Source organism: Microtus oregoni, unplaced genomic scaffold (assembly GCF_018167655.1).
Source record: "Microtus oregoni isolate MIOR12 unplaced genomic scaffold, Mior012 000005F_ref0000423, whole genome shotgun sequence".
Classification (NCBI taxonomy): Eukaryota; Metazoa; Chordata; class Mammalia; order Rodentia; family Cricetidae; genus Microtus; species Microtus oregoni.
This window is the reverse complement of record NW_024543064.1, coordinates 6,130,491-6,145,491: the sequence shown is the minus strand read 5'-3', so window position 1 is coordinate 6,145,491 and position 15,001 is coordinate 6,130,491. Positions and strand designations below refer to the sequence as shown.

The window sequence follows — 15,001 nt, the reverse complement described above, 5'->3', positions numbered from 1 at the left end:
CACTGATGTTTGTGACACATCTTCGCATATATCCTCCGAAAGAGACCTACTTGATTGGAGAGCCAGTCCTTACTGCAGTGCCGCATGGTCCCCCTAGTGACTGTGATGGAGAAGATTGGAGTCTGTTGTTGGTCACCTGTATTCCTCTTGTTTAGTCCTCATAGTCTACCATTAAAAGCCATTTCCATTTTTTGTTCTATGTCACCCAATTGTATTTGTTGTTACACCCTCCTCCAGGGATTGGTCCTATTCCCCAACTATAATACCTTTTTCATTTAATGAAGAGCCATTGTATACTAGAGATTGGACCTGGCCTGGGGATACAAAGCCAGTACCAACGTCATTGACTTTCCAAATGGGCATCTATCTCCTTTCATATTAAGTAGAATTAATTGTGACACCCTGTGATGGGGCAGAGAAAAAAACTGAACTAGATCACTCTGTTTTGGGGGTATTTAATTGCCAAGACTCTCTGGGAGCTAGACAGATGAAAGTAGTGGAAAAGCAAACAGATACATGATATAGGCTGTCGGGATTGATACAGACAGAAATTGGTGTCTTGACAGAGGTAGCTGACTTGGGGAAAAGTTAAGGGAGGTTCCTGGAGGATTAAGGGTGGGTTCTGCTTTTCTAGTAAATAAAGCTTTTATAACCTAATAGCTTATAAACTTGGTGGTGGTAGTTCATGCCTTTAATTCTAGCACGGGGACTCTGTGAGTTCAAGGCCAGCCTGGTCTGGTCTGCAGAGCTAGTTCCTGAACAACTAGGATTGTTACATGGAAGAAAAACCCTGTCAGGGGCGGGGAGGGGGGGGGCGGGGGGACCCAAAAAGCTATAAAGTGAATACTAAATGTGAAAGATCATTATTTGGTTAGAGTGTGCCACATACCTTGGTTGGGAAAGGTGAGGTTTCCAGGAATTCAGGTCCATCAGAGGTGGCCTGGGAAGCAGAGCTGTGCATCCTCCTGGCAGAGCAGATGTGTGCGTACAGTATTCGAAAATAAGAGCTTTCACTCAAAGTGAAGATTTCTGGATGGTGTGGGGAGACAAGGGTGTCCCCTGGGTGGGGCAGTGATATTTTCTCTCTCTTTGTTTTACCTTGTTCTCTTCCCTGTTGAATTATCTACAGTCCAAAGAAAACCAGGCTAGCTAAAAGATAGACCAATTATATTTTTCTTTATTATAAGGGGCAAACTCACAAAACAGGAACGAGAAGTCCAAGCTCAGCTGGACTTGTGCAGGGACCACAGAGAGAGGAGCAAACCTTGGGCCTGAGTTTTTCTCCCAAAGGTCATGCCTTAACCTGATACTATCCCTTAAAGATCATTGGCTGACAAAGATTCCCCATCACTTCTCTCTCCTAGCACGTGGCTCATAAGCAGCCTACCTAATGCAGATTAGGATGTGGAATTTTGTTTCAAGTCTGCTAGACTGTTAAACTTAATATGTGTCACTGTGCATTTCCAGTGTTTGCTTCTACATTGGTCTGCTTTTTTCACTTAAACTGTTCCTAGGAATTTCAGCACAGTGTAAAATATCAAAACAACATAAGACTATTACCAAAATTTTGAGCCAAATTTGAAGCAAGCTTTAATTAAATACTGGCCAGGATGATAAACTCTGACCAGATCCATTTCAGGGTGAGGCATGTTGACTAGGTGCTTTTTTGTTTGTTTGGTTGGTTGGTTGGTTGGTTTTGATTTTTGAGATAGTGTTTCTCTACAGAGACCAGGCTGGCCTTGAGCTCACAGATTTCTGCCTGCCTCTGGCAGTTACTTTCAAAGTCAAACCCACAAGGCTATTGTACTTCCAACCATCCAACTGGGGGCAAACATCCATTCTTTTTTTTTTTTTTTAAATATGGAATGCTTCACAAATTTGCGTGTCATCCTTGTGTGGGGGCCATGCTAATTTTCTCTGTATTGTTCCAATTTTTGTATATGTGCTGCCGAAGTGAGCACCAAACATCCATTCTTGATGAACCTCCTGCCTATTAATCATCCTGCCTACCTGTGATCAAGCACATCTGGTGCGGTTGGGTCAACCAAACTTATTTAGAGAAGTTATCTTGCCTGAATAACAACCTCTAATACTTCAGGAAGTATTTGTCCTTGGGCATTGGGCTGACAGGTTTTTTACAGGTTTTACAGGTTTAGGGCTTACAGAGGCATTTTTGTTTTATGTTATCTTTTAGGCACAGTGATTAAAACTTAAAACATAACTTTGGCTCTTACAACAAGAATGTCAGGTAACTTGTAGGTCCTTCCCTAGGCCTCTGATGTTATGGTTTTAACAAAATGCTGCGGGTCTCCAAGTGGCTGCAGCAGGCAGAGGGTCCTGTGACCATGCCGCTAGTCCCCAAAGTGGTGGCAGGCAGTGGGCATCAGTTCCAGAGAGCAAGAGCAGCCAGTCCCAGTCAGGGACAGTGTAGCTCCTCTAGTGGCTGCAGGGAGCCAGGAGTCTCAGCCAGGGAGCCTTGTGATGGGTGAGAGATGTCAATGGGGCAGCTAGTCCCGTGAGGAGAATGCTGGTGGCTGGTCCTGGGCAGGGAGCCGCACAGCCATGGGAGAGACAGAGATAAGGCGTGCCATGCAGAGTGAGGTTGGATATTTGTTTAGTGGGTTATGGAGAGGAAAGGGGAGAGGCGGGAAGTGAAGGACTGAGGCTGGAAGCTATAGATCAGATCAGCTTACCTTCTCAGGCAGGGGAGTGGGCGTGGCTTGTCTCTTAAAGGGACAGAGCAGTTCATTACATCTGGTAGTTACAGTAGCCTTTGTACTTGCCTGTTTACCCCTGTTCTGCCTTAGAGTGCAGGTAAGAAATCTGATTACTTAGAATCTTGGTTGTTGTGATCACTCATGTTCTTATTTGGAATGTATGTGTTACATCAGGTGATTTGCTTTTTTTTATTGCCCTATCTATCTATCTATCTATCTATCTATCTATCTAATTGGTTTTTTGGAGCAGGGTTTCTCTGTAGCTTTTGGAGCCTGTCCTAGAACTCACTCTGTAGACCTGGCTGGCCTTGCATTCACAGAGATCCGCCTACCTCTGCCTCCTAAATGCTGGACTTAAAGGCATGTGCCACCACTGCCCTGGTGGTTTGTTTTTATGTATACTATTCAGTTCATTCAGCAGAGTCATAGTAAATCTCAGACTTGTCTTTTTCCAGAGAGTTTCTTCTGTCCCTTGATAAAAAGTTCTTTTCTTCCCAAACTATGCTATTTCTACCACTTAAGTTAATTAAACTGTTTCAATGTTAACTTTAGTAGCTCACTGTTTTTATCTTAACCTTAGGTGTGGTTTTGTAAATTGCTGTGTCTGACCTGAAAATGTATATTGGAGATGTATGTCTTGTTCTTATCCAGAGCTGTCACTCTGTAATACCTTTTGGTGTTGTTTGTTCTACTTGTTTATCCAATCTTTTCATTCTTGAGGTCACATTGGTACAGGTGGCTTTGACACCCTCACTGCTTATTAAGAGGGATTGTGCAGTTGTGACATCTATGGTGAAATGGTCCATTGTAGCACGGGCCAGTTTCAGTGATTCGTGGTTTTGCTCTTACCTTTCTGTAGAGTGTGCATTTCCAGGACACTGCATGATGGGATGCCTCTTTCTAGTGCTTACCTTGGTGGTGACTTCTCCATCCCTGTCTTCCAGGCCAAACTTCCAGATTTGCAACCATTTCCTTCTCCAGATGGTGATACTGTGACTCAGCATGAGGAACTTGTCTGGATGCCTGGAGTCAGCGACTGTGACCTCCTCATGTACTTGAGGGCAGCAAGGTAATGGGAAATGCCCCAGCTGCCTTCTGAATTAGGACGTATAGACTGATGAGTGTCAGTACAATGTCTTTTTTACCTTTCCTTCACTCACTTGCAATATTGATTTCTGCCCTGGTGAGCCTTACTTACCTGACAAAGATTGCTTACCATTTTCTCTTCTTGATATTTGCCTCACATCAGACTTTCGAACTCCTCAGAAGGAATATATCTTCAGCTATGCCTGTAATTATCTGCATCTCTTACTGCAGCTGAGTGAACCACTGACCTCAGCTTACAGTTACATTACTGAGTTCTTGTTCTCCGTACTGTGGCTGCTTGACATTTGTATGGCTTTCCGACATGGGAACATTTATCTGTGGTTATCCTATAGAACCTGTAAATATCCAAGTGACAAAGATGAAAATAGAAACCCGTCCCTTCATGCCATAGTGCAAACAGAACCTACCTTTGTCTGTAGTGATTTGGGATCACAGCAGCCTTACCTGTGTACAATGGCAAAAACTGAAGTGCACACCTTGGGGCCACCAGTTCCATCTTGGCCATTTGTTGTCCACAGTGCTTTGCACAGAGTGGAGATGAGATTATTGTAAACAGGGTAAGTGACTGAATTTTTTTTCCTGTTCTGTCACTTTTCACTTTTATTTCAGTGAAAAGTAATTGATACATAGAAGAGAGAAATTAGCTTCCCTGTTTCCTGAGGACTTAAATTTTAATTAATGTGTGGTAATAGTGCATACAGGCACTTCCGATTATCATAATCCAGTGGAATACCATGGGAAATAGATTACTCATGTGTTCAGTTTTACTCATGTGTTCTGAGCAAAACAGGAGAAGTAACATAGACCCTCTGCAAGTCACATTCTGTCCCAAGGAGGAAGAGTTAGGCTCTTGAGGCTTGACATAACACACATGCTGTAGTGGAATCTTGACTGAACATGAGCTTGCAAACGGAGTGTTAAAAATCACCCTGTAGGCCGGGCAGTGGTGGCGCACGCCTTTAATCCCAGCACTCGGGAGGCAGAGGCAGACGGATCTCTGTGAGTTTGAGGCCAGGTTGGTCTACAGGAGCTAGTTCCAGGACAGGCTCCAAAGCTACAGACAAACCCTGTCTCGAAAAAACCCTGTATATGGATATTAATGTGTGCTGATGAAGGAAACTCCATCCCTTTCTCCAAAGGAGCATGGCTGCATTTGCGGGGATGTGTGATGGAGGTTCCACAGAGGATGGCTGTGTCGCGGCATCTCGGGACGACACCACGCTCAACGCGCTGAACACAGTAAGTCTCTGGATGTCACTTTAGAGCGCACAAGTGCGGGTGCTGTGGTGTTGCTAGGATTTAAATGAACTGACTGCAGTTGAGAGAGCTTGCTGTTCTGATACACACTCATATATACAATTTATATATAAAAATTAAATCGCGTAAATATACAGAAATAAAAAATTAACAAAAGAATGAATTGACTCAGCCAACAAGAGTGTTGTTGCTCTTGTGCAGAAGCTGTGTTCAGTTCCCAGCACTGGCATGACTTCTCACGGCTGCCTTACCTCCTCTTACAGGAACATCCCATTCCCTCAGCTGATCTGACATCTATGTGCTTCTGTATGCACAGGGTGTAATTTACACACACACACACACACACACACACACACACACACACACACACAAAGAATTGTGGTCTTGGCCATTGCTCTCTGAAATTCTAGGGAGGAGACATTGTAACTCCAGCTTTGTATCCTAATTTATCTGAACCTCAAGATGGTGAGAATCTTCAAATGAGTTCCTAGTATCATACATCTTTACTGAAACTTGTATTTGTTCTGGATGAACAGATGATGTCATCCTCAGAGTACCCACTGGAGGACACTCTGCTATTGTTACCCTAAAAAAAATTAAACAAGCCAGGTCCTGGGATTAAAGGCGCAGGCAGAGGCAGGCAGATCTCTTGAGTTTGAGGCCAGCCTGGTCTACAAAGAGAGTTCTAGGACAGCTAGGAGTAAACAGAGAAGCCCTGTCTCAAAACAAAACAATCAAAAATGTTCATTTATTTTGTGAGGAAGGAGAAACACGCCACTTTTGCACTGTGGAAGTCAGAGGACATCTTGCAAGAGTCATTCCTTTCCTTGTACCATGTTGGTTCTTGGGATCAAAGCCTCAGGTTATCAGGCTTGGCGGCAAGTTTTTGGAGCTGTTGAGCTGTCTTCCTGTCCCTGACAAGAAAGGCTTTCCTGAGCAGGAATTGAACCTGAGCTACGGCAATGAAAGTAATTTATAGAGATCAAGTAATAATATGAACATGATTGACTACAGCACCATGCCTTTAATCTTTTCCACTAGTCTAAAAAATGTATTTGAGATGGCTCAGCAGTGAAGAGCACACATTGTTCTTCCAGAGGACCCAGATTAATTCACAGTACCTAACTGCTGTGGGAGGTCCTTCTGTCTATGTGTTGCTTTTATTGGTTAATGAATAAAGAACTGGCTTGGCCTATAACATGGGAAGAGGAAGGTGGAGTTAGAGAAAAGCCATGGAGCTGCCGGAGACAGACGTGCTAAAACTTTGCTGGTCGGCCACAACCTCGTGGTGATGCACTTAATTTAAATGGGTTAAATTAAGATTTAGGAGTTAGCCAATAGTTAGAGCTAATGGGCCAAGAAGTGTTTTAATTAATACAGTTTCTGTGTGATTATTTCAGGCCTAAGCTAGCCAAGTGGCCGGAAACTAACTAGTGGCTCTCTCCTCCAACACCTAGTCAAGTCAGGTGACTCACAGTTATTAGATCTGTGAGACCCTGGACAAATGGCCAGCTGAGGTACCTAGTAACAGATAAGAGTGGCTGCTGGGTTACTCTTCCCAGCATCCCTCAGTACCTTTGGCTCCTCTCAGCACTTCTCACCCTGCCCTACCTTAAACCTCTCCTTTCCAGGGGCTGGGTTTCAGCTCCCTTTTCCTCGCCATTGGCTATGCCGCTCTCTTGGCCTCTCTCTCAGTTTCTCTCCATGGTCTAGTTTAATCTGCCAGCCATATTCAGCCTGGACTCTTCCTCTACCGCCTTCTCCCTTATATCTACAGTAAAAATCTCCATGCTTTAGGAGTAGGCATGTCCTTCTTTTATTTCATATTTTTTCTTCAACAATGGCCTATAACTTCAGCTCCAGAGGAATCTCTGGCTATCTGCAGGCAAAATATATTGGCATGCACCTGTTTGCCCTCCCTAATAACTAAACATAAATTTAACAAATTTCATGTATTTGAAAGTTCATGAGCTGGCATGTGGCTTATACCTGTAATCTCAGGCTCAGGGGCAGAAGCAGGAGGGCGCTGTGAGTTAAAAGCTAGTCTGGTCTACATAGGACAGCCACGGCTACATGGAAAACCCTGTCTCAAATAACCAAAACCAAAACAGAGCAAAAAACAAAAGAAAGAAATGAAATATGTGAGTCCAACTAGCTGGGAATGGTTTTAGGAAATGGCAGGTGTTCATTTGCTGTATTCCTATAAGACCTGCACAATGGTTCAGAAGTAAGAACACTCACTGCCCTATCAACAGTGTGCCTGCAGGAGTCAGTGCATTACCTCTGGTTTTGGGTTTGGTTTGGTTTTGGTTTTTTGAGGCAAAGTTTCTCTGTGTAAACAGTCCTGACTGTCCCAGAATGAGCTCTGTAGACCAGACTGGCCTTGAGTTCACTGAGAACCACCTGCCTCTGCTCCAACTTGCTGGGATTAAAGGTGTGCACCACCACCACCCAGTTTTGTTTTTCTGTCAGCACTATTTTGACCTCATAATGTATCCTCAGAACAGTAAAAGAAGATGAATGTATGAAGCTGATACTTTCTCTCACATTTTCTAGTGTGAGATCATGAGCTCCAAATGAGTGATGCTTAGTGTTGAGGGTCAGCTTCTGATGTGGTGCCTCATGATCCTGCGTGTTTGCACATGGTGGTCATGTGGCTGTGTGTAGGCAGGACTGTCAGGAGATCTAGCAGCTCCTAATGGTTACCTATTTAAGCGCATCTTTTATTTTACTTTTCTTTTTCTTGAGAGTTCTGTAAGTGGAAGTAGTTCTGGTTATTTGGGAGAGCAGCTGCCGAGGCACAGAAAAATTCCGCATACAAAACTACAAAAAAATAGAGATTTATCAAAATTGACCTTATACAACAATTAAGTTTTAGTCTTATTGTTGTTTTCTCATTAGACTTGTTTCCTTCCATCTGGGAATTTAATTTGATATATTTTCCAGCTCCAACAGTTGGGTGTTAAATAACTGCTTTCATCACAAATTTTGGTTTTCTTTTCCCTCTTGCTTTCAGTATCTTGCTTTTCAAGATGCTTTTAAATCTTTTTTGATATGTTTTTGGCCTATGAATTACTTAGAATTAAATTGTGTAATATCAAGTTATGTAGAGTTTTTAATTTATTTTTGAGATGTTAGTGATATTTAATTTGTGCCAGCAGAGTCATTGATAAAATTTCAGTCTTTTTGTTTTTTGATTAATTTTCATTATTTTTAACTGTGTGTGTAGGTCGGTTGGTAGGTAGGTACATGTGAGTGCAGGTACACGAAGAATCCAGACATCTTGGAATCTCTGGAGATTGGAAGTAAAGGTGGTTTTGAGCCACATAATGTAGGTGCTACGAATTCAACTCGGGTCCTCTGGAAGAACAGTAGCTTCTCTTAACCACTAAGCTATCTATTCCTCTAGCCCCCAAGATTTCAATCTTTTGCAGTTTGTTTCCTGGTTTGGCATGTAATTTATATTGATTAAAATGCTTTTGTGTTTTCAATTCTACAGTTATTTTGTTGTGTTAGGAGGGTGTTAAAATTGAGGAGCTAGGGTCGAGATATTGTTCAGTGGGTAAAGGCATTTGCCACCAATCCTGATGACCTGGTTGTCCCTGGTACCCATAAGGTAGGAGAGAAATGACTTCAGCACATTGTCCTCCGACTCCATCTCATAACTGATAACTGTGTAATCAGCACAGTATGGAAGATCTGAATAATCATCACCATTTTAACTGTTACCATTACCTACCTACTCGCTAGACCCTATCCATTTTTGCAGCATGTTTTGAAGTGGTGTGTTAGGCACATGAACCTTTGTAGCATTTGTGTATTGGCTCCTGCACCTTTGAGGGGTGTGTCTCTGTGTGTCTATCCAGTAATCACTTGTCTTGATGTCTCTTGTGTCTGACACTCTCATAGGCTCTCGAGGTTTCTCGTCTTTACTGTTTTCATCTTTTTCTTTCTTGTTATTGTGAATCTTGCCTCTTTGTTTTTGAAGTAGCTCACTGGTTGTTTTGTGTGTTTTTGTGTTCTCCTCTTTCCATCCAGTCTAACAGTGTCTGACTTTTTCTTGGAATATTTAGTTTGCTTAAATATAATGCATATGGTTCTTAAACTCTATAAAGCTCAAACCATGTGTAAAGCTTTCATTGTTGTTTGTTTTCTTGCTTGTTGCTTGATTTGTTTGCGGTATTTTTAAGACAGAGTCCCATTGCATTGCTCTTCCTGGCATGGAATTTGCTGGGTTGCGTGGGCTAGCCTCTCTTCTCAGTTATCCACATATTGGGGTTACAGGTATGGGTCCCCATGTGCTGCTTATAATACCTAAATATGAGCTCTATCATGTCAGATTGCTAAATCACAGTGTTATCTTTAGAAATGTTTGTATAATGGGGTCCAGGTAGTGTAAACTTTGGGCTAAGTGCACCTGCACCATCAACTGGTTAGTAATTGGTAAAGTTGACGCCATGAAGCACAGAACAGCCTTCTTATTCTGATTGGTTTGATTTGGCCATCTCTACTGGCTACCCATTTACAAAACAGATCTTATAGTATGCTGAATTACTAAATCAATACTGTATTTTACTGTTGGGGCTCAATTTTCTTCCATTAGTAAAATTAAAGTTGACTTCTCTGAGTAATTGTTGCCATTTTTATGTTTATATTTTCTTATAGCACTCAGCATCTGTTTCGTTTTTACTTTTACCAGCAAAATTTATAATCACGAAGCAGAGTTACATCTCAGCCCAGACAGCTTTATTCCCCAAAATATGGGTGGCTGTTAGAGTCGGATCAAGCCTTTTACATGTTTAAGAGAGTGTGTGTATGTGTTTGCTCATTTTTTTATGTACACTCACATCTCCAACAAAGGGTTCAAAGTCCCCTGAAGCTGAATGGTGTTTCATATTTGATGGCAAATTAGTTAGAAAGGTAACAACAGTTTGTTCACTATCAGGTATCAATCGTCTTGTTTTCTCAGCCCTGCCCTGCTGTCTGGTATGCAGTAGTGAACGGCTAAATGTTTGTATGGCTGAAAAAACAAATTGGGCTCAATTCTTTATCAGAATTGATCATGTAGCACTCGTGGTGTTATGAGTATGCAAATGAGCTGACTGGAAAGACTCCTTCATCTCATTTGCCCCCTTGGACTCTGAAAGCTACATATATAGGATTTTTCTTGGAGATTTTCTGTTAGTTCATCGTAAGTAGTCTGCATTGGCGTCTCCTGACCTATATTAGCTTTGAAGTGCTTGTGGGTATTTTGGGAGTATTTTTAAGCCCCAAATATGGCACTCACAGGAGTCCGTCTGTGACAGTGTGTGATCAGCTCCTTCTTTCTTTGATTTCGTGGGCATTCATGATAGTGCTGCCCTTTCTACACAAGGCAGCCCTGAGTGGTTAGTGCTTGCTGACTTGGGTTAGTTAAGGCAGGATTTGCTTGGGCCGGAGGTGGGGGTGGGGGATATTTGTTGTTGAAAAGGGAATGGAAAAAGTTGATCATGCTATGAGTTTCTTATTAGGGAAATGCCATAAATTTCAGGACAGTAGCTCATATACATCTATCTTGACAAACTTTTACTTATGCAATGTGATATCAGTGTGTGCAGGCTGTGCTACTAATTAATTAAGGTCTTGGCGGTGAGGTTTGTCAGCATAACAATATGTACATTTCCACCTGCTTCATATATTGTGCTTTAACTGGTTGGAAACTCTTTTAGCTTTGGTTTTACAAATGAAGTGGATAGGAACTTACTGTCATTGTCAGGCTTAGTAGTATACTTATCTGTAATTACAGCATTCTGGAGACAGAGGCAAAAAGATCAGCAGTTTGAGGCCAGAGTGAGACCCAATCAACAAAACTTAAACAAAAGAATAAATAGCAAGAAAGATGTTTACTAACATGGCTCCTTTTGTAATCCAATTTAGTTCTAAAGTTCCAGGTAATGACATTTTAACATAAATTATATGGTTTACTCTTAGTCTCATTTAAATGAGGATGGAGTTTAGCTTTTAATCCTTTAATATTTTGTTCCTTTGGGGCAGTCTGTAGTTCTACTTTGTTGGACTGGTTTCTCTGGAACTGGTGGGGGGATTATGGCCACCCACATTAAAACTAGTGCAACATGCCTGCCTTGCATTTTGGATTGCTTTCACCAGGAGTCTCACCAGGCTATGTTTGCCTTGCTCCCCACAAGGCTATGGCTCCCCACAGTCTGGGCCCCAGCTCTATTTTTCCATATGAGCCACCATCAAATGTTTTTTTACCCGTTTGTTTTTAGGACTTTAGGAGGTTGGTAGGGAAATTGGGACAAGGTCTGATGGAGCCCAGGCTGGCCTGGATGGAAATTGAAGCCTTGAGGATAACATTGAGTGCCTTCTTATCCTCCTGCCTCTACCTCCCAAATGCTGGATTACAGATGTGCACCACTATGCTAGATTCTAATCATTTCTTTTTTGTTGTTGTTTTTTGAGACAAGGTTTCTCTGTGTAGCCTCTGCTGTCCCGGAACTCAGTTTGTAGACCAGGCTGGCTTCGAACTCACAGAGATCCACTTGCCTCTGCCTCCCGAGTGCTGGGATTAAAAGTATATGCTGCCAGCGGGGCGGTGGTGACGCATGCCTTTAATCCCAACACTCGGGAGGCAGAGGCAGGTGGATCTCTGTGAGTTCGAGGCCAGCCTGGTCTACAAGAGCTTGGTCCAGGACAGGAACCAAAAACTACGGAGAAACCCTGTCTCGAAAAATCCAAAAAGAATGCCGGGCGGTGGTGTCGCATGCCTTTAATCCCAGCACTTGGGAGGCAGAGGCAGGAGGATCTCTGTGAGTTCAAGGCCAGCGTGGTCTACAAAGGGAGTTCCAGGACAGGCTCCAAAGCTACAGAGAAACCCTGTCTCGAAAAACCAAAAAAAAAAAAAAAAAAAAAAAAAAGAAAAATCCAAAAAGAAAAAAAGTGTATTCTGCCATCACCACCTGCCTTTTCTTGTCTTTTTTATATAACAAGTTTATTGAGATACAATTCAAATTCTGTATAATTTACCCATTTAAGATGTGCAGTTTGTGTCTTTTTTTATTAAGGTTCAGGCAGCTGTTGCCACTATCCATTTTAGAGTGTTTTTGTCACTCCATAAAGGAACCTTGACTCCATTAACAGTCACTTTCTGTGTCCCCCGGCATTTTCAGTCCTGGACAGCCACTCACTTCTTTCTGTCACTGTGGATTTGTCTGTTCTGATCACTCCTGGTAGACGGACTTGTATAATACTCAACTGTTGGAACTGGTTTCCTTCACTGAGAATAATGTTCTCAGATTTCTTCCATGTCGTAATCTTCCCATTCTTACAAAGCACCTTCCCTAAAACCATATCTCTGATAGGTAGAGTGACACCCATGGTCACCCTAAAGCTTTGTTCATCACATTTTCTTAGTTTGTTTTATATCTTTCTGTATTATTTTCCTTTATTAAACTACTTCTGTTTCTCTCCTTCCCTGAGCTTTTCCACTGATTTTTAAAAGACTTTTTAAAAGTTTAAAAGAATTACGTGTATGTGTGTGTGTGTGTATGTGTATACAACTGCCACTGTGCACAAGTGGAGGTCATGGGACAGCTTGCAAGAGTCAGTGCTCTCCTACTACATGGATCCTGGGATCAGACTCAGGTTATCAGGCACCTTTACCCTGTGAGTGTCTCAATAGCCCTTCGTAGAATTTGGAATGTGACATGGGACTTTAAGTTTATCATTGTTATTTTCCTTTTAATAAGCATACATTATTGGTCAACTATTTTATTTATTGACAGTAGTTGTATTGATTTCATCAATGTCCTACGTGCTAGGCATAAGTTTGTGTTTATGAATGAACTAATTTAATCTGCATAGTTTTTAAAGTGTGGTATCATCTACAAATTAATAAATACACCTGTTTCTTATTTATAATCATTTAAATTTGGGGGAAGGTAGAATGGAGGCTAGTATCTTTCTTCTCCCCGCCCCGTCTCCCTCCCTTCAGGCCCCCCCCCCCCAAGTTTTTCTGTCTAGTCCCAGAGCTTGCTCTGTAGACAAGGCTGGCCTCAAACTCAGAGATCCTTGTGCCTCTGTCTCTGCCTTCCAAGTGCTGAGATTAAAGGCGTGCACCCCCACCTCTTGGCAGACACTAGAATCTTAGAGCAGCCTTCCCAAAATATCTGATGAATTGTCATTTGGAGGCTTTGTTCTTCAACTAGTTAGAAATTCCTCATTGGTGTTCCCATCTCTCTGTCTTATCTCAAATGCCTCTGTGTTAGCCTGTATGGTCTCAACTCTGTTCTTAGGGACGTGGATCCAGATAGCCAAGCATCTTGGGAAAATCAGTTTACGGTGTGATCCAGGTTGCTCTCCAACTTCTGCTTTTCCTGTTTCTGCCTCCCAGACACTGGCACTGCTTCTCTTAACTGCTTATCAGGCAAATATCTGTGTGTCTGGGTCGGCTTATTTATTTGTTGGTTGTTAATACCAGGATAGTAAGGCAATTCCGTTTCTAAGGCTTAGCACTACTGATTTTGCTGGAGAGCACTGCTCTGCTCACACAGAAGCTTTTGCTTCCTTCATGACAGCCAGAGGACAGTCTTCATCCCATGCCTGGCTAGTGTGTAGACTAAAGAGCAGCCCCCAGGTCCCCTGCATCAGAACCTCACTTTATGTGCTCTTTGGTTTCCTTTGTCCCACAATTCTATTGTTATGCCCAGAACATTAAGTGTAAGTTATTTGCATGCCTTAAAATTGCTTGTCATAAACCATTGCGGTTCCAGTTGCTGAGAATCGGCAGCAGCTGTTCCGCATTGACTTGTGTGAGACTTAGAGCAGCTTCGGCAGGTGTGTCTTCCTTCTCTCTGTTGTGTCTAACTACCACAGTCTTTTTTTCTGAAGCAGAGTAGCGTTTATGAGTAGGTTTCCTTTTACTATACCAGGTAGATACAGTGGTCGTCTTGCTGTTACCCTGTAAACTTTTGCCTAGGTTTGGATTTGGGCAGGCAGAGGTAGGGGGTGGGGCTGGGAGGACAGCTTGTTTTCAAAGTGGTCCAGAACCTTTTCTACTTGTAGATAGACGTGGACCTTTTTCTCTTGGCAAGTCATCATGCAGAAAGTCCCATAAGTAGTCGGGACTCCTGAGCCTGCCAGAGCTTTTCTTTATGGTCAGTTACATCCATCATGAGTCCTGAACCTTGAATCCTTAGCAGTCAGTTACTGAGTTCTCAGGAGCCTCCCCTTAGGAACCTTGTGTTGTTGAACCTCAGATACGAAAAGCAGGAAGACTTTGTTTCAAAGAAACAAATCTATGTGTTGGAGACCAGCTTCAACAAAGATACCATTTACCAGGATAGGTCATAGGGATTAGAAAAAGTAAAGAGAAGGAAGAGTGAGTAAAAATAACAGAAGCATAGGGTAGTTCCTGGAGGGGGTTCCTGTGAATACTGAAGTCGCCTGTGTTTAATTTAATTTCCATTTCTTAAAATACCCCAACCCTAAAAGATGGGAGTAAGGTAAAAAACTGCATTAACATGATACAAGGAAATAAACAGACCAGTTGAAGGTTGTGGACTGCATTCTTAATTAAACTTTCTGTTGCTAGAATAAGACAAGTAATGCTCACACCCTAGACCAAACGTAGGCAAACCACTTCCTGGAATCCAGTTTTATCTCCCTAAGTGAGAGCAGAACTCTCAGTTCTAAATGTAGGCAGGACCTTTGTTTGAGGTCACAACAGACAATAACCTTGAAGGAACAGAAGTCAGTTCCAGCTCTCTGACCTTTAATCGAGATAGAATGGCCCCACAGTTTTGGGCCTCCACATGCATGAACATAAGTGTGTAAATGATAACCTGCTCTGAATTTCATGTAAAGATCTGTGCTGTGCACATCCAGCTTTCAAGAGCCTGTGTTTTTGCCTTTGTTTCTTT

The 15,001-nt window shown here is 42.3% G+C and overlaps 1 protein-coding gene and 1 non-coding gene across 12 annotated transcripts in view; one reads left to right on the top strand and one right to left on the bottom strand.

The window, feature by feature from the left end:
* Nucleotides 1–15,001, top strand: part of LOC121447913 (arginine-glutamic acid dipeptide repeats protein) — a 372,377-nt gene that overhangs the window by 246,711 nt on the left and 110,665 nt on the right. For all 11 annotated transcript variants that reach the window (XM_041651205.1, XM_041651199.1, XM_041651198.1 and 8 more), the window contains 2 exons: nucleotides 3,662–3,786; nucleotides 4,964–5,063. In XM_041651205.1, coding sequence (XP_041507139.1) covers nucleotides 3,662–3,786; nucleotides 4,964–5,063 — 225 coding nt within the window. The remainder of the gene's footprint in view (nucleotides 1–3,661; nucleotides 3,787–4,963; nucleotides 5,064–15,001) is intronic.
* On the bottom strand, nucleotides 1,855–1,961 carry LOC121449000. Its single transcript, XR_005974459.1, has one exon. It is a non-coding gene; the product is annotated as a U6 spliceosomal RNA (small nuclear RNA).